The sequence below is a fragment of the Emys orbicularis genome, chromosome 6, assembly GCF_028017835.1.
Source record: "Emys orbicularis isolate rEmyOrb1 chromosome 6, rEmyOrb1.hap1, whole genome shotgun sequence".
NCBI classification, from domain to species: Eukaryota; Metazoa; Chordata; order Testudines; family Emydidae; genus Emys; species Emys orbicularis.
In genome coordinates this window covers 15,816,332-15,838,663 of record NC_088688.1, presented here as the reverse complement: position 1 = coordinate 15,838,663, position 22,332 = coordinate 15,816,332, and the positions used below count along the sequence as shown (strand labels likewise).

At 52.4% G+C, this 22,332-nt stretch overlaps 1 protein-coding gene and 1 non-coding gene across 2 annotated transcripts in view; one reads left to right on the top strand and one right to left on the bottom strand.

Annotated features, from left to right (window-relative positions):
* Positions 1-1,250: 1,250 nt before the first annotated feature.
* LOC135880736 (small Cajal body-specific RNA 18) lies at positions 1,251-1,336 on the bottom strand. Its single transcript, XR_010561512.1, has one exon. It is a non-coding gene; the product is annotated as a small Cajal body-specific RNA 18 (non-coding RNA).
* A 1,680-nt stretch (positions 1,337-3,016) lies between these two features.
* ACAA2 (acetyl-CoA acyltransferase 2) overlaps positions 3,017-22,332 on the top strand; it is a 36,861-nt gene continuing 17,545 nt past the window's right edge. Inside the window, exons 1-3 of the mRNA XM_065406279.1 lie at positions 3,017-3,083; positions 18,193-18,359; positions 20,513-20,641. Coding sequence (XP_065262351.1) covers positions 3,068-3,083; positions 18,193-18,359; positions 20,513-20,641 — 312 coding nt within the window. The 5' untranslated portion in view covers positions 3,017-3,067. The remainder of the gene's footprint in view (positions 3,084-18,192; positions 18,360-20,512; positions 20,642-22,332) is intronic.

The window sequence follows — 22,332 nt, the reverse complement described above, 5'->3', positions numbered from 1 at the left end:
CAGACAGGGTTGTGCAAACTGTGTGTGTCAAAGTGAACTGATAATTGAGGGCAGGTTTCACTCCTTTTTGGAGGTGACGAACCAGAGGGGAAAAGTCTAACTGGTAGTTAAAAATTCAGGGAGGTGAATTTGGGGGGGACTTGGGACCAGAAGGGCTAGTGGGGTCACGCTGCAAGGAGTAACTAGGTGGATGGAAGCCAGGGTTGATACCTTCATGCTTGTAGGCTGGCTACTGGTGTCAAGCGCTCTGAGCCATAGCAGCACAGCATTTAGGCACCCAAAGTTATAAGACAGGCAGTGACAAAATCCCTTACTGGTCTGGGGAATCCCCAAAATGTCACACTACTGATGCAGAGCCTTGATCCACACACACAAACTTTTAATCCACTCTCTATCTCAGCAACAAAATTGTATAGAATGGAGAATCCGGAAATTACTGCCCATCATATTATAACTATCTCAAAAGGGATGCAGTTTAAATTGTTTGTAAATAGCCTCATCATTTGCACCTTTCACCCAATCATCTCAAAGCATTTTACAGACCTCTCTATATGCCACAGAGTGGGTACAGTAGACTCAAGAGTTACGAACACCTTGGGAATGGAGGTTGTTCATAACTATGAACAAAACGTTACTCTTCTTTCAAAAGTTTAGAACTGAACCTTGACTTAACACAGCTTTGAAACTTTACTATGCAGAAGAAAAACGCTTATTTTAACCATCCTAATTTAAATGTAACAAGCACAGAAACAGTTTCTTTACTTTGTCAAATCTTTTTTTTTATTTTCCCTTTTTTTTAGTAGTTTGTTTAACGTCATACTGTACTTGCTTATTTATGTATTTAGTTGTCTCTGTTGTTACCTGATTGTGTACTTCCAGTTCCAATTGAAGTGTGTGGTTGACTGGTCAATTCATCCACCTCTGGTGTTTGTAACTCTGAACTTCTACTGTAAGTATCATAAGTCCCATTTTACAGATAGGGAAACTGAGACATAGATCTTGTGATGTGATCAAGGTCACAGAGAAAGTCAATGGTAGAGCCAGAAACAGAACCCAAGAACTGCTGATTCCCGATCCCTTACTTTATTCTCTAAGCACAGATTCATTACAGAGGTGTCCTAAAATATTATTGTAATGTGTATTAGAAATCATCTGTATAAATCTTGATCCTGCAAAAGACACCAATGAGGTTCTGTGCAGGGGCCACCCATGTGGCTCCAGCTTCAGAATCAGGACATATGTTGTTGTTCTGGTCTCAGCTGCCTTTCTCAGCACAAATCTCATCATGTAGTTCTGCAGAACTCAGATTGCGCAGTGGGCTAATCATCACAGACCAGGGCTTAGTGAGCTCCACACTTTTTCTTTCCTGCCATCTTCATGCAAGATGTTCCCACCGGTCATTCTCCCAGTCACATTAGAACTAGGATTAGATTTTTATCAGTAAATGTTGGTGAATGTCAATTTCACTGTATGAGCACAAAACAATTAAAATATTTCCATCTATGATCATCTAAATTTACAGATAGACAAAGTAAAAAATGCTGCTTGAGAACTCAATTTGATTTAAGGATATTTACTTTGCATATTCGGATATGTGATGTTGACAATTTGTGTTTTAACAGATATAAAGCTTTAACTTTTTAAAATGTAGTCTACGTAATTAAATAATTATTGTCTGATTCCCCCCCATAACTTCCTGCAACTGTGAAAATTTAAATTGTGTAAATAAGGGGGTTGGAGAAATTCTTAAAACCTGTAATTTTGATCTATTGAGAAAATTTAAAGCAATAAAAATAAAGAACGCTTAACAATAAACAAACACTGATATTATCCATCAAAATTATGAAAAAATAAGAATCTAATTCCGACAAGCCTAATTATCTCTCACACCACTGAAATCTTCTAACAGGGACTTCTACACAATAAAAACTTCATTTTAAAACCACCACAATATGATGTCATACCTATGTGTATTTTAAAACATTTACCTGTCTATTTCTAGCTTTGAAGAACAAAAGCCTCTTCCCAAGGGGGTGGTGTGCTGAGTAATAGGAGCAACGGGGGACGAAATCACAAGTTTTCATGGAGTTTCCATGTTGGGGTCAGGGGTACCCCTGATAGAAAAGGCAGTGGGATCGATTGACAAACTCGCAGACCCCAGGAGATCAGCGGGCCTGACCAGCTCCGTTTCCCCAGCGCTCCCAGGACGCCTGCAGCTGGTCTCCTCCCTAGGGAGTGGGGGGCTGCCATTACAGGAGCATCCCCAATGTGCAAGGGATGGTGTGTGCGCGCACGCGGGAGGGGTGTGTGGGGGGGGAGGAGAGGGGAGAATACTAGGATTGGGTTGGGTTTGAGGGCCGCCCAGGCAGGGGACTGGACTGTGTATGTTGCACCCAAAGGAAAGGGGGGAAAGGAGAAGGAGGGGTGTAGAGGGGCAGGAAGAGAAGACACTGGGCAGGCGGCAGTGAGCACGGGGGCCCTGGGCACGGGGGTCCATAACACGAGACAGCAGCAATGAGGGACAGGAAGAGTCTGGAGCTGCCCCAGGGGCGCGGCGCTGCGCTCCCCCTTGGCTCTGCTTCGGCCCAGGCCTGGCTCTGGCCGCCTGCTACGGACGCAGCGTCCATCTCTCCCGCTGGACTGCCCGGGACCAGGCCGGTCCCTCCGCACGCTCCCCACTCGGGGCCGCATTGAAGTCACCGCCAGGCCAGGCCAGGCTCCCCGCCCACCTCTTCCCCGGCTTCCCCCCTCCAGCCCGCTCCGCTTTACTTCCGCGGGCGCCGATTCCACCGGCCCCCAGCGCCATAGGGAAAGTGGGGGAGGGGCTGCTGCCCTACGGGAACCCGCCTCTGGCGCGAGGCCTTCGCGTTAACAACGACGATCCCCGCCCTCACAACGCCGGGGCCATAACGCGGCTTGCGCCGAATGTGCTTTTCCCGATGGGCGGCGACGTGCGAGGCGGCCGGATAAGGGGCGGGCCCCTGGGTAGTAGCTTCCCACCCCACGCCCGCTGGTTGGGCTGCGGAGCAGACAGCAGGGGACCTCCGGCCTCAGCAGCAGCGCGGCCATGGCTCTGCTCAGAGGTAAGGTGCTCGCCCCAAAACTGTTCCGCTTCAGCCAGGCCCTGCTCTCCCGTGCGCCCCTGGCAGCAGCCCGCTCACGCCGCGTGTCTGGCTGTCACGTCCCAGCCTCCCGTCTGCGCCGCGCTATAGGGCGCTCCCCCTCCCCCTGGTTGCCACGACATAAAGGGTCGCGTGTCTGATCCCTGCAGGGCGAGGTCTCTGTGTTCAGGGGCTCTTCGCTGCGGGCGGCGTTTGATCTGTGGTGCAAATCGCTGCCAGCACAACTGTACCTAAGTTTCATAGCACTCGTTTTTTATTTTGTTTATCATTTCAGCGGTTAAGATTCATGTTTATTTTTAAGCTTGTTTTTAGGTTTTTATCAATTTACATGTTCACTGTTGCAGGAAATTATGGGAGTCAGACAATAAGGAGGGATGTTGAGATTCAAAAAGTTGAAAGGGTGTGTGTTTGCATACTTTTATATATTTACAATCATGTATGTATGTTCTTCTAACAGTCTCTCGATTCCCCTGCCAGCAAAAAGGGATACGCAATTTTCTTTTCACTGACATATAGTAATGGATTTTTATTTGCTATCTCTTCCCCCACCGCGCCTTGCCCTAATCTCATATCTCTGGCTCAAAAAGTGCCTTCTTCAAAGCCTGCGTTGTTCTGTCTAATTAACTAGCATGGGGGTCTATTAAATACTATATGCATTGGCATCTCAGAAAACTGGGCCATCATTTCACTAATACACTTAGCCTCCAGTGTCCTGGAATGTAGAAATCTCAGACAAAATTTAAAACTTCAGTCTGTCTGAAATCAATATATAGCTGGCTGATTTAATTCACTAAGTGATTCCTAGACACTCTGATCTAAAATGCCTTGTTTTCATTACACCTTTGTTTGTTTAAAGGTTCAGGGAGAATAAACCTTTGGTTAGAAAACAGTTGAAGATGAACAAGAGGGCTTTGCCCGGCTAGCCCAAAAAGGCAGTGCTTTAAGTCCATAGTCTTGGAGCATGTTGAAAATATACTGGAAACTTTTTAAAGAGTGTGCTCTGGGTCACCAGTTTCAAGTGCTCTGACACCCCATCCCAGCTAGCCAGTCAACTCTGAAAACCATGGGAAGCAATAACATTTTGGCTCTCCATGGATTTGGGTATATTTTTACATTACGACTGGGTTTTTTGTTTTTGTTTTGTTTTTTTAAAGGGATGGAGAGGAAATACAGTGTGCCATATTAGCTCCAGAGCTTGAATTTATCACGTTCACAGCTGTATCATTAAACATCTTTCTATGGTAGGTTTCAGAGTAGCAGCCGTGTTAGTCTGTATCCGCAAAAAGAACAGGAGTACTTGTGTGCCACAAGTACTCTTGCTTTCTATGTTAATTAACCTTTGGAAGTAGATTCATATAAGGCAAAGGTGAATTGTGCTGGCCTTATTTGTTACCACTTTGCCGTCCAGAGAAGAAAACTGGGGGAAGGGTTAAAGCATTGCTTGTCTTTGAACAAGATATTTTGGTAATGTTAAGACCTCTACATTCACTAACTCTTTGATCAGTCTCTTTGGTACTGATAAATCCAGGACTTGGAAAAGCCCACTGACCAAAGCTGTCATTAAAGCCCTATATCATGATCCAGGGCCAGCACTGTAGTAAAAATCCCAGCATTCTTCCGCTTGCCAACAGCTGAGTTGAAGGGCCCTGCTGCTCATCAGGGTGTTGCCCCAAGAATTTGATGGTACACCCTATCTTCTGAATCTCACTTCCTGACTGAACCTGTGTAATTGTTTAAGGTAAAAGCGTAACACTTTAGCATTTCTCAAACGGGGGGGTGGGGGTCGCAACCCAAAAGAGGGTTTGCAAGACTATTGGGGGTCACGAGAGCGGCGGCTGCTGGCCAGGCACCCAGCTCTGAAGGCAGTGCCACTGCCAGCAGCAGCACTGAAGTAAACATGGCATGGTATGGAGGGGTTGTCACTTTTTTTTTTTTTTGGAAAGGTCATCACGGCCTGAAATACTTTTAAAGGAGGTCCCAGCAAAAAAGATTGAGAACCCCTGTTTTAACACATCTGTTAATAGCAATGGATGTTCTCAGCTAAGGGTAGATTGTATATGAGCTTGAGATAAAAAAACTCATTGCTTATTTACTTACATTATAAGCTCTTCGGGATAGGAAATGTGTTTTTTTTTTTGTTTTTTGTTTTGTTTTTTTAAATGTGTTTGTGTAGTGCAGGATTTCCCAAACAGGGGTCGCCACTTGTGTAGGGAAAGCCCCTGGCGGGCCGGTGTGAGCCCCGTCCGCAGGTCCGGCCGATCCCGGCTCCCACTGGCCGCGGATCGCAGCTCCGGGCCAATGGGAGCTGCTGGAAGCGGCGATCAGTAAGTCCCTCGGCCCGCGCCGCTTCCAGCAGCTCCCATTGGCCCGGAGCAGCGATCCGCGGCCAGTGGGAGCCGGGATCGGCCGGACCTGCGGACGGGGCTCACACCGGCCCGCCAGGGGCTTTCCCTACACAAGCGGCGACCCCTGTTTGAGAAACCCTGGTGTAGTGTTTAGTATTGGTGCTCCGCTCTGTTCCATGAGTAGGCCCCTAGGTTCAGCCAGAGTACAAATAAGTATTATTATTATGGTTTAGCTTTATGCCTGCGTACAAGAGTTTGCCGGGGCTCGACCCTCTCCGGGGCGGCGGGGAGCCACACCAGCTCACTACACACCGGTGAGCTAGAGAAATTCGTCCGGCCGTGGGGTCTCCCTCGGCAGCTCTTGCTGCGACTGGAAGAACACGGTAAGCCCGGCCCTGCTCAGGGCGGGCAATAATGCAAAGTCAGGAGCTCAGGCCCTCAGTCAGGGCTGAGCAACAAACAAGTACCAAGTATTAAGCCCGGGCCCTAGGTCAGGGTGGGGCAACAAACGCTGAGTCAGGAGCTCAAGCCCTCAGTCAGGGCTGAGCAACAACAGTAGGCCCCAAGCCTCAAAAGGCCTGGGAGAGGGGGAGACTGCCACCCACGGGTTGGGTGGCAGGGGGGACGCAGGCCCTCCCACTCCACTGCGTCCCAGCCCGGGGCCCTAGCAGCAGCAGAAGACCCGTTGCTTAGTCAGTGGGGATCCTGGCCACAACACACTGACATAGGCTCTGGCAGTGCTGCAGCCAGACTGGTGTCGGCTGCCCCCGGGCTACTTCCACACTCCCCCTCGGGGCCTACCTGGGTCCTGGTGTCGGCCTCTGGGGGGATCCAGGACCATGGGTTCGTCAGGGCAGGAATTGATCGACAGGCCCGGCGGCTCCTCCGGATAGCGGGCGCAGGGCAGGCCCGGCGGCTCTTCCGGATAGTGGGCGCAGGGCAGGCCCGGCCGCTCCTGGTGGCTGCCCTGGGCCGTGGAGTTTTCCCACAAGCTAGGCTGGAGACGTCTGGTCTCTCCAGCGGCTGGGGCCTTCCTGAGCTCTGAGGGCGAGCCTTTATACTTCCGGATCGCTGCCTGACCCTCTGGGGGGGCGGGCTCTGAGCTCCCTAGCTCCGCCCACTCCGGCCTTCGGATGGTCTCTTCCCCCTCCGGGGCGGCGGGGAGCCGCACCGGCTCACTACAGGGAGGGATCGGTCGCCTGGTGCTAGAGCTCCTCTCTCTTCTCCCTCCTTCCCTCCCTGGCCCTCTCCTGCTGTTGCTGCTGCTGCTGCTGCTGCTGCGTGAGTGAGTGAGTGCGGAGGGGGGGGCCTTGCCGGCCTGCCCCCCCCCTCGCCTCCGGAGGGAGAAGCACCGGCCCCCCCAACACCAACACCGACACCATCTGGGGGCCCACCTGCTTGCTGGCTTGCTTGTTTGCCTGCCTGCCTGCCTGTTTGCCTGGCCGGACGCCTGACGCTCACTGCTGTTCCTGTGTGGGAGCCGCTGCCTCCGTCGCGGAGTCGGAGGAGACTAGGTTCCTGATTCGGGAGATTGTGGAGGGGATTGCTTAAGAACTGTGTTTTGTTGAGTGACTTTGCCATCTTTGCTCCTGGGGTGGTGCTGCCTCCAGTCGCGTTCGGAGGGTGGACGGAACTGAGCCTCTCGCTCGTAATTCCTCGGAGTGGAAGCCATCGTGTGCTAGGACGCTCTGAGGTCGGCTCGAGATCCTTTTGTCCTGTCCCCTGGAGCGGACTGTGGAGTGTGGACGGTACTGAGCCTCCCGCTCGTAATTCCTCGGAGTGGGAGCCATTGCGTGCCAAGAAACTCTGAGGTCGACTTGGGATCCTTCTGTCCCGTCCCCTGTATTGCAGGGAGCGCGGGGAGGGGCGCGGTGCCCCCCCCCCTTCGTCCATCTGCTCCCCCTCTGCCACCACCCCCACCGCCGACAACCCCTCCACCGTCCCGCGTGTCGCCTGGACCTGCTCTTCGTCCCTCGGCGGGGCTGTTTGCCCCCCCCGCCCTCTTCCACCGTCCGGGACTGTTTGTTTACAGCAGTGAGCGGCAGGACCTCCGCTTCACGAGCGCTGTGGGTGCACCTTTCCCCCCCCCCCGCTGCGTTTAGTTGGGGGGATCCCCTCCCTGTAGCCCCCCGTTTATCCCGCCCCCCCCCTTTTTTCGGCCCCTTCGGTTTGTTCTTTTGGTGCTCCTTCCCCCCCTCCCCTTCCCCCATTCCCCCCCCCCACGGTTTCTAGCCTGCTGGCTGTGTTCTCGGCCTTGTCCTTGAATTGCAGCTGGCTGAAGTTTTTGCAGTTGGCTGGGAATTTGTTTATATTCCTGGGCCGCTGCTCTGTTTTTCCCCCCCCCCTTTCCCCCCGCGCGCGCTCGTGTCCCTGTTTTGTTGCGCCCCCCCCCTTTTGCATTGTTTTTGCCCCCTTATGTTGTTGTTATAGTTTTCCCCCCCCCCCCAACAGTGTAGCCGGAGGAGCCGGCATTCTCCCAGAGGCGCCCTCCTCCCCTCTCTGTAGCTTTCTAGGAGGGTGTGGTTAGGCCCCTCCCCCCTCCTCTTCCCCTTTTTCCCCGCCCCGTTTGCAGCTGAAGGTTGTTATGGCGGGGGACTCTGCTCCTGCCCCTCCCCCCGCCACCACCCCTGCCCCTGCCCGTGTTCTTGCCCCTGCCCCGCTCTCTTCCTCTGCCCTGTTGCCCCCGCCCGCCCCGGTGACCGGCCCCTTGGCCGGCCCTGCCCTAGACAACGCCGCTGCCACGGCTGCCTCTTCCACCGGCAGGAAGGGCCAGGGGAGGAAGAAGGGCAAGGGCCCCGCCCGTGGGACCAAGCCTCCTGCGGGCGGGGCTGCGATCCCCGCCACGGCCTCGACATCGGCCGCGGCCCCTCCCTCTCCTGCCGTCCCTTTCACCGGCTCTGAGAGCGCTGCCTCTCGAGCCCACAGAGCGTACGCCCAGGTGGCCGCCGCCCCTCCGCGTACCGCTGCACCTTCCGCCCCGACCGCTGCCTCCGGACCCATCTCTGGCGACCTGGGCCCCTTCCCCTCGCTAACTAGGAGGCATGGCATCCGCTGCCACCTTGTGCCTGCCTCGCCCCATATCGAGACCTACGTGCGGGCGTTGGCGAGGGTGGTGGGGCCCACGGCCATCGTGGCGGCTTCCAAAATGTATGGGAAGGCCGTGTTCTTCCTGGCATCGGAGGCCGCCGCGCAGGAGGCGGTGGAAAGAGGCCTGGCGGTGGGAGGTGTGTTTGTTCCTTTGGAACCCTTGGAGGACCTGGGCGTACGGGTGGTCTTGACCTCCGTTCCGCCCTACCTCCCCAACGCCGCCCTGTTGCCTGCCCTCTCCGCCATGGGGAAGCCCATTTCTATTTTAAACCCTCTCTCGTTGGGCTGTAAAGACCCCACCCTCCGTCACATCCTGTCTTTCCGCCGGCAGGTCCAGCTCCAGCTGCCGCCGGCGGCGGGTGCCGGAGCGGTGCTCGAAGGGTCCTTCCTGGTGCCCTACCGCGGGGCCCACTATCGGGTGCACTATTCGACGGGGGAGGCCCGGTGCTTCCTCTGCCGAGCGCCGGGGCATGTCCGGAGAGACTGTCCCCTGGCCCGCTCTGGTAGGGCGTCCGAAACCCCCGGGGCCCGAGCGGGTGCCGGCCCTATCGTCGCCGACGATCCTAGCGGTTCGGCCACTGCTGCTACCGCCGCTCCTCCTCCTTTTGCCGTGACTCCCGCTCTGGCCGCGGAGTCGACCGAGCGGGCGGGCCTTGCCGTCGCTGACCCTGGATCGGCGAGGCTTGTGGAGGAGCGAGCGGGACGGCTTTTGCCAGCCGCGGGGCGGGGCCCGCCCCAGGGGGAGGTTTCCCCTCTCCCTGGTGGCCCTTTGCCCCTGCCACCCCGAGCCGAATTGTTACCCTTGCTCTCCGACCCCGCCCCTGCTGACCAGCCCTCCACCTCCTCTTCCACCTCAGGGAGCTGGGTGACCGTCCGGGGGAAGCGCAGCGCCCGCAGATTGCGGACTCTCTCCCTCCCCTCCGATGAGGAGGGAGAGCTGACCCCCCGAAAGATGTTGCGGGGGGCCGAGGTTGCTGGTTCTGTTACCGCGCCCCCGGACGGTGCACAGCAGGAGGCGCTGGCCATGGAGACCGTAGATGCCGTGGCAGTGGCTGGGGAACCTCCTGTCCCTATCGTCGAGCCTCCACCTGAGGTGGCTTCGGTAGCGGTTCCCCCGGTCCTTGCTTCGTCCGTGCCTCCCGCCGCCACCGCCGATGCCGGGGCGGCTTTCGTCCCTGTGACTGGCGAGGAGGTCGCCGGGGCCGGGGGGACAGCTTTCGCCTCCTTTTTTGATGAGATCGAGGCCCTAGGTCTGACCCCGGTTACCCAGGGGGAGGACACTTTTCCATCGGCGGGCCCCGATCCGGGTGCTGAATTAATCCCGCCTCCCCCTCCTACTCCCGGTTCTGCCACCCCCGGATTGGTTTTGGGGGAACCCTTGGCCCTACCTGCCAGCCCGGCCGTGAGTACCGTCTCGTGCACAGCCGCCGAGCCCCTAGGGGCGACGGCTGTTGCTACGCAGCCGGTTCTTGCCCCCGATCCCGCCCTTTCCAACTTACCTGCCCTACCTGCCGGCCCGGCCACGCCTACCGTTTTGTGCACAGCCGCCGTGCCCCTTGGGGCGACGGCTGTTGCTGAGCGGCCGGTTTCTGCCTCCAATCCCGCCCCTTCCACCTTACCTGCCCCTGAAGCTTCCCCTGTCCCTGCTGCCCCCGTTGGTTTGGCAGCGGGAGAGGGGGAGCCCGTTTCGGTCCCTAGCCCTGTTTTTGTTCCCGAGGTGTCTTCTCCTGCCACCTCGGGTCCCCCTGCTACCCCCGGGGTTGTCGCGTTTCCGTTGCCTACGGACGACCCTCGGGGAGCAGCTTTTGTTTTTCCCCTTCCCGCCACTGTGGGGGCTGTGTTGTTTTCTCAACCGCCCTCTCCTCTGCCGGGACTGGGGACGAGCAGCCCGGCACAGCAGCGCCGGGGCTCGGCCCCTTGTTTGTCCGTCCGCGAGGACCCTTCCGGGGCCCTGCCGGAGGTCGGCGGCGGCTCGGCCGCTGCCTCCCCCTCCGCGCTGCGGGATGAGCTGCGCCTCTTTTTATCAGATTTCCGTGGTTCCCAGGGTAAGGTGCCGATGGCCCTTCGGCGCTGGGGGGACTTCCATCTCGTTCTTCAGGCCGTGAGGGCGCTTTTGGGGGAGGGGCGAGGGTCCGATCGGCGGGACTTCGCGGCCTACCGGCGGGCCCGCAGATTCCGCGACTCCTTGTTGGCCTTCGGGGTCGAGCATGGAATCTTGCGAGGCCCGCTGGAGGCTGTCGATCCCTCTGCCAGTGAGGATCTGCCCCAGCCCTCAGCATGACGGTCACCACGTTTGCTTCGTTGAACGCCCGGGGCTGTAGGGTGGGTTTTCGCAGGAGCCAGGTGCTCTCCTTCCTTCGTGAGGGGGGGTACTCTGTGATTTTCCTGCAGGAGACCCACGCGGCCCCAGCTGTCGAGGCTAGCTGGCGGCTGGAGTGGGGTGACGGGGTTTATTTTAGCCACCTTAGCGCCCACTCGGCTGGGGTGGCCACCCTGTTCTCCCCGGGGCTGCGGCCTGAGGTGCTGGGGGTCACCGAGGTCGTGCCGGGCCGCCTGCTGCACGTCCGGGCCCGCGTGGAGGGGCTGGTTTTGAATTTGGTCAACGTTTATGCCCCGAACAAGGGCCCGGAGCGCGTGCCTTTTTTTAAGCAGGCGGCGGCCTTCCTCGGCACTCTGGATTCTAGCGAGTGCCTGGTCCTGGGAGGGGACTTTAATACCACCCTCGAGGACCAAGATCGCTCCGGGATTGAGACTTCCCAGGCGGCCGCGGGCGTCCTCAGGGAGATTGTAGACCATCACTCCCTGGTGGACGTCTGGCGCGAACACCACCCGGACGATGATACCACCTTCACCTATGTCCGGGTGGAGGACGACCGGTCGCGTCACTCCCGGTTGGACCGAATCTATCTGTCCCGCTTTCATCTGGCCCAGGCCCACGCCTCCAGCGTCCGGCCGGCCCCGTTCTCGGATCACCATTTGGTGACCGTGACGGCCTCTCTCAGTTCTGAGCGGCCGGGGCCGGCCTATTGGCATTTTAATAATAGTTTGCTGGAGGACGTGGGCTTCGTGGCTTCCTTCCGGGTGTTCTGGATAGCTTGGCGGGAGCAGCGGCGCGCCTTTCCCTCGGCGCGGCGGTGGTGGGACGTGGGGAAGGTCCGTGCGCGGCTCTTCTGCCGGAACTACACCCGGGGCGCCAGCCGGCGAAGGGGTGCGCTGATAGGGCAGTTGGAGCGGGAGGTCTTGGAGTTAGAGAGGTGTCTGGCCTCCGGCCCCGAGGATCCATCCCTCTGCGCGGCGTACCGGGAGAAGCGGGAGGAGCTCCGGGCCCTGGAAGATCACCGAGCCCGGGGCGCGTTTGTTCGATCCCGCATCCGTCTCCTTCGGGAGATGGATCGTGGCTCCCGCTTCTTCTACGCCCTGGAGAAAAGGAGGGGGGCCAAAAAGCATGTCACCTGCCTCCTGGCGGAGGACGGCTCCCCCCTCACGGATCCGGAGGAGATGCGTGGCAGGGCCAGGGCCTTCTACGCCGCTCTTTTTCTCCCCGGATCCGACCGACGCTGAGGCCCGCAAGGTGCTCTGGACCGAACTCCCGACGGTCAGCGCGGGCGACCGAGACCGGCTGGAGTTGCCTCTCTCCCTAGCCGAGTTCTCGGCAGCCCTCCAGCTCATGCCCACTAATAAGTCGCCGGGCATGGATGGGCTGACCGTGGAATTCTACCGCGTGTTCTGGGATGTCCTCGGCCCGGACCTCGTTACCGTCTGGGCCGAGTCCTTGCAGGGCGGGGTCCTCCCTCTCTCGTGCCGGCGAGCTGTGCTCGCCCTGTTGCCGAAGAAGGGGGACCTTCGCGATTTACGGAATTGGCGTCCCCTCTCGCTCCTCAGCACGGACTATAAGGTCGTAGCGAAAGCCATCTCGCTGCGGCTGGGGTCCGTGCTGGCGGACGTGGTCCATCCTGACCAGACCTACACCGTCCCGGGCCGTAGTATCTTTAATAACTTGTACTTGGTCCGGGACCTGTTAGAGCTGGGGCGTAGGGATGGTCTGTCGTTCGCCCTCCTGTCCCTGGACCAGGAGAAGGCGTTCGACAGGATGGACCACGGGTATCTCCTGGGCACCCTGCGGGCGTTCGGCTTCGGGCCCCTGTTTGTGACTTTTCTCCAGGTGCTGTACGCCGAGGCGGAGTGTCTGGTCAGGCTCAACTGGACCCTGACCGAGCCGGTCAGCTTCGGGCGAGGAGTGCGGCAGGGGTGCCCCCTCTCGGGCCAGCTGTACGCTCTGGCGATCGAGCCCTTCCTCTGCCTCCTCCGTCGGAGGTTGGCGGGGTTGGTGCTCCGGGAGCCGGAGATGCGGCTGGTCCTGTCGGCGTACGCCGACGACGTGCTCCTCGTGGTCCAGGACCCGGAGGATCTGGAGCGGGTGGAGGCCTGCCAGGGCGTTTATTCGGCGGCCTCCTCCGCCAGGGTCAACTGGGTCAAGAGCTCTGGCCTGGTGGTCGGGGACGGGTGGCGGGCGAGCTCCCTCCCACCCGCGCTTCAAGCCATCCGGTGGAGCGCGGGTCCGCTGCTTTATCTTGGCGTTTACCTTTCCGCCACGCATCCTTCTCCGCCGGAGAACTGGCAGGATTTGGAGGCCAGGGTGGGTGAGCGGCTGCGGAGATGGACAGGACTGCTCCGGTGTCTCTCCCTGCGAGGGAGGGCGCTGGTGCTGAACCAGCTCGTCCTGTCCATGCTCTGGCACCGGCTCAACACCCTGAGCCCGGCCCCGGGGATCCTGGCCAGACTCCAGAGGTTAGCCCTGGAGTTTTTCTGGCCGGGACTGCACTGGGTCTCTGCGGGGGTTTTGAGTCTTCCCCTGGAGGAGGGGGGACAGGGCCTGATCTGCCTTCGTAGCCAGGTCCATGTCTTCCGCCTCCAGGCCCTGCAGAGGCTCCTTTATGGTGCGGGTAGTCCGGCATGGAGCACGTTGGCGCACGCCTTCCTCCGCCGCCTTCGAGGGCTCCGCTACGACCGGCAGCTCCTTTTTCTTCACCCGAGAGGTCTTCCGCGTGACCTCTCGGAGCTGCCGGTCTTCTACCAGGACATTCTCCGGACATGGAAGCTTTTTTCGGCGACCAGGTCCACTGTGGCCACCGAGGGCGCAGATCTCCTCGCGGAGCCCCTGCTACACAATCCTGCTCTCCGTGTGCAGGTGGCGGAGTCACCCTCGGTGAGCCGGAGGTTGATCCTGGCGGGAATCACTAGGGTCGGAGACCTCCTGGACTATGCCGGAGGGGACTGGGTGGATCCCCGTGCGCTTGGTCGGCGCATGGGGCTCTCCACCCTCACGACCCCTCTGCGTGTGCTCCAGGAGGTAGGCGCTGCACTGTCACCTCCCGCTATCAGCTTTTTGTGGCGGGCCCTGCGGGAGGGCGTTCCCCGCCCACCCCTCACCCCGGGCCCTCCGGATCTTTTTATTGGGCCCCTGCTCCGTGAGCCCCCCCAGCTCCCACGATCCCATAATCCGAGCCAGCTGCATGCTCTGCAGCCGGTCCGGTTTCGAACCGCGCCCAGAGACCACCTGTACACGCTCGTGCTCCACACGTTGCATTTTCTCACCCTCGTGTCCCGCCCCGACACCAAGTGGCGGGACTATTTGATACCTGTGGAGAGTGAGAAACCCCGGTGGGCCAGTCTTTATTCCACCTTGGTTCCACGACCCGCCGGGGATGTTGGTTGGCGGCTCCTTCACGGAGCCGTGGGCACGGGCGTGTACTTAGCGAGGTTCACCCCCATTCCCGAAGCCTGCCCATTTTGTGGCATACGGGAGACCCTGGCGCATGCCTACCTTGAGTGCGCCAGGCTGCAGCCCCTGTTCCGGCTCCTCCAGAACCTCTTGTTGAGGTTCTGGCTGCATTTTTCCCCTCACTTGTTTATTTATGCTCACCCTATTCGTGGCCCCACGAAGTCGCGGGACCTCCTCGTCAACCTCTTCCTGGCTCTAGCCAAGCTTACCATCTATAATACCAGGGAGAAGATGTTGGCCGAGGGGGTGCTCTGCGACTGTGAGGCCTACTTTCGTACCTTTTTGGTTTCACGTCTCCGAGCGGAGTTCCACTGGGCAGCGTCCGCTGGCTCCCTTGCCTCCTTTGAGGAGCAGTGGGCGCTGTCCGGGGTTCTTTGCTCGGTGTCCCCATTTGGTTTACTGATTTTGAACCTTTGATTGTCACCTCACTTCCTGTTTTTTTATTAGTTGTCCCACGGAATTACTTGGTTCTGGGTCCAGTGGTCCCTCCCGCTAAGTTGGGGGAGGGGCCTTTAGCAGTGGGCGGGTGAACCCGCCCACCTCCCGGTCAACCAATATGGGCTCACTACAGCCTGGCTAACAGCGTAACTGTAGCGCAGGATTTCAGTTGTGAAATGCTATCCTCCTCAATATGTTATTCCTACTGAGTGGGATCAGTCTGTAGTGGGCTCTGCTGAATCAGAACATAGTTGATGCTAGTTGATCACTTGGCAAGAGCAAATGGGGCAAATGCCCGCTTTTGCCAAAAAAATCAGGACGGCCAGGACAGGGCTTAATAAAGGGACTGTCCCGGCCAAGACAGGATGTATAGTCACCCTATTAATTCAGCATCCTCATTCTCCTGTGTTGGCACAAGATTTTTCCAAGTGTTCTTATGGTTCCTTAACTTTCCATCATTTCTATTCATAACATGGGGTTTGGATAAGGAGTCCTTCTGTGCAAAGATATGTATGGGGCTTTTGTGTTTGAGACTGCTCGGTGGGGATGTCAGTAATCCACGGTTATTCTATACATTTTAGGTCAGTCTGCTGTTTTCTAGTTTCCTCTCCCAGAAAATAGTAATGACTTCAGATGTTTCGTAATGTCCATGAGGGAAAGCAATAAATCAGAGGGTGTTTCTTTTACCTCTCAACAAAATGCATAAAGAAGTCCTGAGCAGTGAAAGATGACTGAGGCCAATCAGTCTGTCCTGTTTTGATGATGATTGACCTCACTTTGCTCATCACAAAATTCTGAAAGTTCAGATTGTATCAGCCACATTCTACCAGCTGTAGAAAGTGGATTGTGTTTGGTGTGGAGGGAGGGTATGCGTGAGAGACAAGGTTTAATTTAGAGAGTCAAGTAGGCTCTTGAGTAATTTGACTAATTTACATTAGTTCTCAAGGATTCTGGCCCAAGTTGCTAATTTGATAGAAAAAATGGCTGTGTACTTTTTTTGTACAGTTTTATTAAAATTAATAAACTAGCAAAATTAAGTTCAAATAAACATATCACTAAGGCCAACTACTATAAGCTCTTACTAAACTAACTAAAATGTAAACGTACAGTTATCAAATCAAGGGCACAACTGGAATCCAATCAGTGAGTTAATAATGATGCTGAATTAAATTGCCAATTAGTTATGTCAAATTATTACTGCCAGTAATCAAATCATGAGGTCAGTACAGCACATAGTCAATTCTTATAAATCCTAACCCCAGGACCCTAAGAGTGCAGTTGTCCTTTAATTCCAAACCCCCCTTATAGGACCTTGCCTGTGGTAAAGAAATCAACTGAATTGGTTGAAATTTTAAAATCAAAACCAAGCTAGTTTACCTCTCGGGCCTTAAAGTAAACTGAGTCTCCTTCCTGAAGTTCCTGAATTTTAAATGTCTATCCGATTTGCTTCCCCCCAGTGCTCAGGGCAGAATACATTATTTGTAATTCAATAGTAAACAACAGCTCTCAGTTCTTGGTTTTGCTGACACTTCTCACTAAACCAAGGAAACAGTTAAATACTGTAATTTTTTAAGCAGGACTTGTTTAGAGAATTATTGTTGGAACCTTTGCCAACATGAACTTTTACTGATGCTCATATGGCATCGCTGGTCAGTACCACAAACTGGTAGGGTCTTCCAAGCATTTAGGCTGGACAGGCTGACGTGGCCTGTCATAGTCTGTGTTATCTCCTTCCATAAGGCTGGTCCTGAAAAGCAGAAGTGTCATGGGGGCCCAAAAGAACACAATGGGTGGGATTCACATAGGCATTTAGGTGTCTATTTCCCCACTGAAATCAATGGAAGTTAGGTGCCTAAAAATCTTTGTCAATTCTGCCAAGATACTTAGGTCTCTAGCTCCTTTGATTTCACCTTTTGGAATCCCAACTAATGTCTGTCTTGACTGTTGAAATTCTAGCATGCTCTGCCTTATGGCACCTCCCAGAAGTTCTTCCAAGCAAATCAGGGATATCAGATGTCTCCGTTTCCAACAATACATCCAATCCTCATCGAAGTGGGCAAGCTTGAACTTTGGTCAGTTCAGAAAGTTCCCTTAAAGTGGCAGTTCTTTTACAATAGCCATCATTACAATCACAAGCATTGTAGGCTCCAAAAATATAAAAAGAGTGGGAGAAACAGAAGGTAGTTTTCCATTTCAGGGTAACAGATGACGCACGTCTCTGGAAGAAGGCTTTGACATATTCATGAGGATAAATACTGGCCTAAGGAACAATCACTGTCATTTTTCCACGCTACGACATCTTTATACATCCTCTTAAAGTTTCTTACAATAAGTTTAGATACTTTATGGCAAGTGTGGCAATATGTTTAGATACCTTAGGCACCCTTCACCAGACGAGAAATTGAGGAAGTAGCTATGGGTAAAAGTTCGTGGCTTGCTCCTAGTCACTTTTCACCTAGATGCAGAGAGTTTTTACATCTTATCAATGTATGTTCCATTTGTGATATAGAAAATTAAAGTTAGGCTATTTCTCTTCACTGTGTGTGGGTTTGTATGAGATGCATGCACATGCAATCAGCTGAGGTTTAATGTGAATTTTTTTTCCTCGGAAACCATGTTTAGATGAGGGAATTGCTTTTTTTTTTTTTTTTTTTAAAGTAAAAGCCTCTAAATTTAAAAAAATGAGGTGATTTAAAATAATTTGCTTCATCTTAGAGGCTGCCTTCTCTGCTTCCTGGTCTAAGCCAACAATTTACTGATGGCAACTAAAAAGAAATTTCCCCAATAGGCAGATTATTCTATAGTTGTCCATTTTGGGCTTTCTTGTACATTCTGAAGTATCTGGTACTGACCATTGTCAGAAATAGGACGTTAAACTAGATGGAGCACTGGACTGATCTGATATGACAATTTCTGTCTATTGCACATTCAAGCTCCCTTATTTTCCTCTAAATTCCTCTTTAAAAAACACTTATTCATGGAATCCTTCTTAGCTTCTCCTCCTGACTATTCATTTCACACATGCCTCCTTCTCTAAAATATTTTTCCAGGCTGTGTCTGGTGTATCTTGGATTGTAAGGTGCTCAGGTTAGGGAGGGACCATATTTTCTTTGTTTATAAAGCCCAATGTAAATTTACAGCACTATACCGTTACTGATAATCTTACTGACCCTCTGGGTGAGGTCCTCGGACCCATGGCATCTGCATCTCCATTTGAAATTTTTAGGCGTCCACAAATGGAAAAAAGTTGAGAACCACTGATGTAATCCACCTCTGCTATTTACCTGAAACATCTCTTTATTCAATGTCCATTCTCTTCCTCACAGATTTGATCCATATCTCACTCAAGAAAATCAAATGAATCTTGTCCATCCTCTTCCTAATTTAAACCTATGGATTTTTCTTGTTTGTGTTCTAGGTGTGTTCATTGTTTCAGCCAAGCGAACACCTTTTGGGACTTATGGAGGTCTGCTCAAGGACTTCACAGCCACTGATCTGACTGAATGTGCTACACGCGCTGCACTGTCTGCTGGCAAAGTCTCCCCTGAGATCATTGACAGTGTCATTGTCGGTAATGTCATGCAGGTTGGTAGGAGGGAATAATTGCTGCTACCTAGTTACTTGCTGAACACCTTTCCCTAATGCATTTCTACATATAACTGCATCTGTTGTTCAATTGGTTGTTGTTGAATGAGCCAAAAAATAAATCAAGGGGCTGGAAATCCAAAGTATTAATAATAAAGTGATTCTCTTTTATGTTTAAGGGGCTGACCATGCTTCCATTGACCTTGTTGGGACCAGGATAATTTAAACTGGGTAAACCCGTCTTTCTGTGAAATACAATCTGATTAAAAAAACAGTTTGTATTCTCATTGAATTTCAAGCCCCTAGGTATACTGCTCTTCTTAGTAGTCCATGACTTCAGAGTTAGAACTGAACAAACATTGTTTTCTTTGGGTTTTAGTTCATTGCTGTTTTGCTGGAGACCATGTAACTGATTGGGGCTTATAATACCTGAGAACCCTAGAAATTCTCTAAAGAAATGCAAAATAAATGTAATATCTTATAGATTGCACCAGGCAAGTTAGTGGCCTGGATGGGTCGATGAAACAACAAACAAGCCCTTGCCCCAAAGAGCTTACCGTCTCAAGGCACAATTGCTTACAATGCAGTAGTCTGTACTTACCCACATGCTAGGTCACTAGCTTTGTTTTGGACAGGCTGACTAAGCATTATTAGGATCTTTTTCATCTTCAACCTATAGATTCCAGGGACAGAAGGAACAACTGTCTAGTCTCCTGTATAAGTCTCTAACCTCCTTTATAACATAGAAGTTCTTTGAAAAAATTCTTAGAGCATGTCTTTTAGGAAAAACGTCCAATCTTGATTGTAAAATTGCCAGTGATGGAGAATGCATCACAACCGTGGGTAATTTGTTCCAGTAGTTAATTACCCTCAGTGTTAAAAATATTGTGCCTGGCCAGTGACTGTTTTTTCCAAGAGTGCCGAGACCAGAGAATGGTCATGAAGTATAAATAAACTTTGCTTTGTTCTTCTCCCATTAATAACTGCCAACCATATATACATTTTACCCTTTGATACTCGTGTTTTGTCCTCTACAGTTAGCAGCTGAACAGTTTTGTTTGGTTTCATCCCATTTTATAAGCATGGTCTAGATAGAATCATAGATAAATCAGTGCATCCAAATTTCAGGCTGTTTTTTATACAAAGAACAGTGCCATGCTAATAAAATCACAGTGGTAATGGTAGTCTTGCCAAAATCAAGCTTTCTTTTTTCCCCACAAGAGACAAATGTCTGTCTTGAATCAAAATGTGGCCATGCTAGCCACTGCTTCCCACAGCTCCCATTGGCTGGGAACGGCAAACCGTAGCCAGTGGGAGCTGAGGGGCTCCATGCCTGCGGACGCTCCACATAAACAAACCGGCCCAGCCCGCCAGCAGCTTTACCCTGACGGGCTGGGTGCCAAAGGTTGCCGACCCCTGCACTAATAGATCTCTTTGTTCTGATGGAAGTTATTGTGGGTTTGGCCCTAAATGTTACTAGTCTATGTACAGGTGTTTTGATCATCAAACAGCAGTGGGGCAATGGCTGGTAACTCACTCATATTTAAAAACCTCCTTAGGAAATGAGATTTTACTATACAAATGGGTTAGGGCTTTTTAAAAAATCCTATCAGTTGTCTTTACTCTCACACAAAGCAAATATAAATCAATACATTTACCTTCTTGCTGAACATAGATGCTCTTTTTTTCTCATTACTCACTTTTTCTGGGCCTGTTTCTGATGCATTCTTAGTACCTGCAACTCCAGTTAAAGTTATTGATGGTCACTAATCAGGATTTGGTGCTTTTGTCAGCAGGCACCCTACTGAGTGTGTGGTTATCATCAGTTAGTGGAGGGAATTAGTTACTATTACCCCCGATACCTCACTTGAAACTTTTCAGCTGCAGTACCATTTTCAGGCTGATGTGTAGCTCTGGTGGGAAAGGATCTCTCTTTGAAATACGTTCAGAAACCTGCCTTCAGGAGATACTTTGGGAAGAGATTTCTTGAAACCATATAAATGCTTCCTGTGGCTTATAATTGTCAAGGAATCGGGTCCTCCAGAACTAACATTTACCTGAGGTATTAGGTATCCTATTCTGAGCTGATTGAAACAGTTGTTGTCCAAGTAAATTAGCGGTTTACAAATGCTGCTGTTTTTTTCACTTTACAGAGCTCCTCAGATGCTATTTATATTGCAAGGCATGTTGGTTTGCGTGTGGGAGTTCCTATCCCGGTTCCTGCCCTTACTGTCAACAGACTCTGTGGTTCTGGTTTCCAGTCCATCGCCAATGGATGTCAGGTACAATACTTGTTCTCTGTATATGAGCTACAATGATATATTATTCATAGCTTTTAACAAACTGCTGTAGTGAGAGAGGGGATGTGTTCTGAAACAAGTGCTGGGGGTTTGAATTAGCTGAAGAATGGCTCTCTGCTGAATACCGTGATGGTGTTCGGCTGTTATCAGTAAGTGATCTCTTGTGAGCATCTCAATAAACATGTTTCTTAAGGAGGAATTTAAAGGTGCATTTGCAATAAATGTTGGAGTGCCTTGGAACTGAAAATCAAATGTGTTTGCTTAACTTTCCATATTTATAGGGATTTCCCATGGAGCTCTGGTGTTGCATACAAGAGTTCAACCTTCTAAAGACATTCATGTAATTAGTGTAAAAAAAAAAAAAAAAAAAATTCATTAGGGGTAGTTGAGAAGGGGATGGGGGACGAGAAAGCAGCAACTTTTACAAAATTAAGGGTACTTAAACAGCTCTTAAAGACCTGTGGCTGGCCCCGGTCAGCTGACTCAGGCTTACGGGGCTCAGGCTGCAGTGCTGTAAAGTTGCTGTATAGACGTTCAGGCTTGGGGTGAAGCCCAAGCTCTAGGACCTCACGAGGGGCAGGAGGGTCCCAGAGTCTAGGCTCCAGCCCAAGCCCAAATGTCTACACTGCAATTTTTAGCCTCACGAGCCCAAGTCAGCTGACCTCAATAAAGCTCAGCTGTGTTGCAGATGCACTCTGTTCTCTTCGTCATGGAGCCTGATCCTGCACCCACTTGAGTCAATAGAAGCAGGTTGGGCTTCAGAAGTTTGAGTATTTTTTAGCTCTCACACTTTCTGCTGATGTACCCACTTGGATAGCTGAAATAGCTAGCAGCGTGGAGAACTGAGAAACTTCTGATATGTTTTTATGAACGAGAATGACTCGATTTCCCCTTTCACCTTGTATTGTTACCCGTTGGGTGTGACACAGTTAACTTTTTTCTTGAAACAAGACAAGCAATGCAATGACTATGGGGAAGTCCACCTAACATGAGTGAACTAGCGGGAACTAAAATCACTGAGGGGTAACTAATGTAAATCCCTAGACTGGTAAACAATTGGGTAAAAGTACCACCTCCTGAGGAATATTGGGTTCAAGAGGCCCAGCAAACAAAGAACTAAGAATTGTATTAAGTGGGCAGCCTACTGTAGAGGATCATAATGGAACTGACATGAGACTAAACAAGAGGGACAGACCCTGCTGAAAGGCTTTGAAGGAGTTTGAAACCTAGCAGGTCTCCATGCGGAAGGTGGGTGACACCTGGTAAGGCATGCATATAAGCTGTTTGTTGCTTTCAAGATACATTTTCTCTGTAATGCTTTTGTTTCAAATGACTACTTTGCTGTATGAAGGTTGGTTGGTCACTGGTAAATTCAGTCGTAGCCCTTGGGATAGAGCAGGACAGCAAATACGGAACTCAAGCTTCTTAAGGTGATCACAGTGAATTGAAGGAGGAAACTGCAGCTTAAATTCCCAGGCAAGAGGGAGAAGAACACATGTTCTTTAACACGAAAGAGGTGATGGCTAGAGGCGTGATACCCGAGTGGGGATACTACAAAGGGGTCAAAGGTGCAGTTACCCTGGAACTGTGACAGCAGTGACTTGTATTTCTAAAATGTCTGTCCTCCAAGGATCTCGAAGCACTTCACAAAAACAATTTAATAATAGTATCCT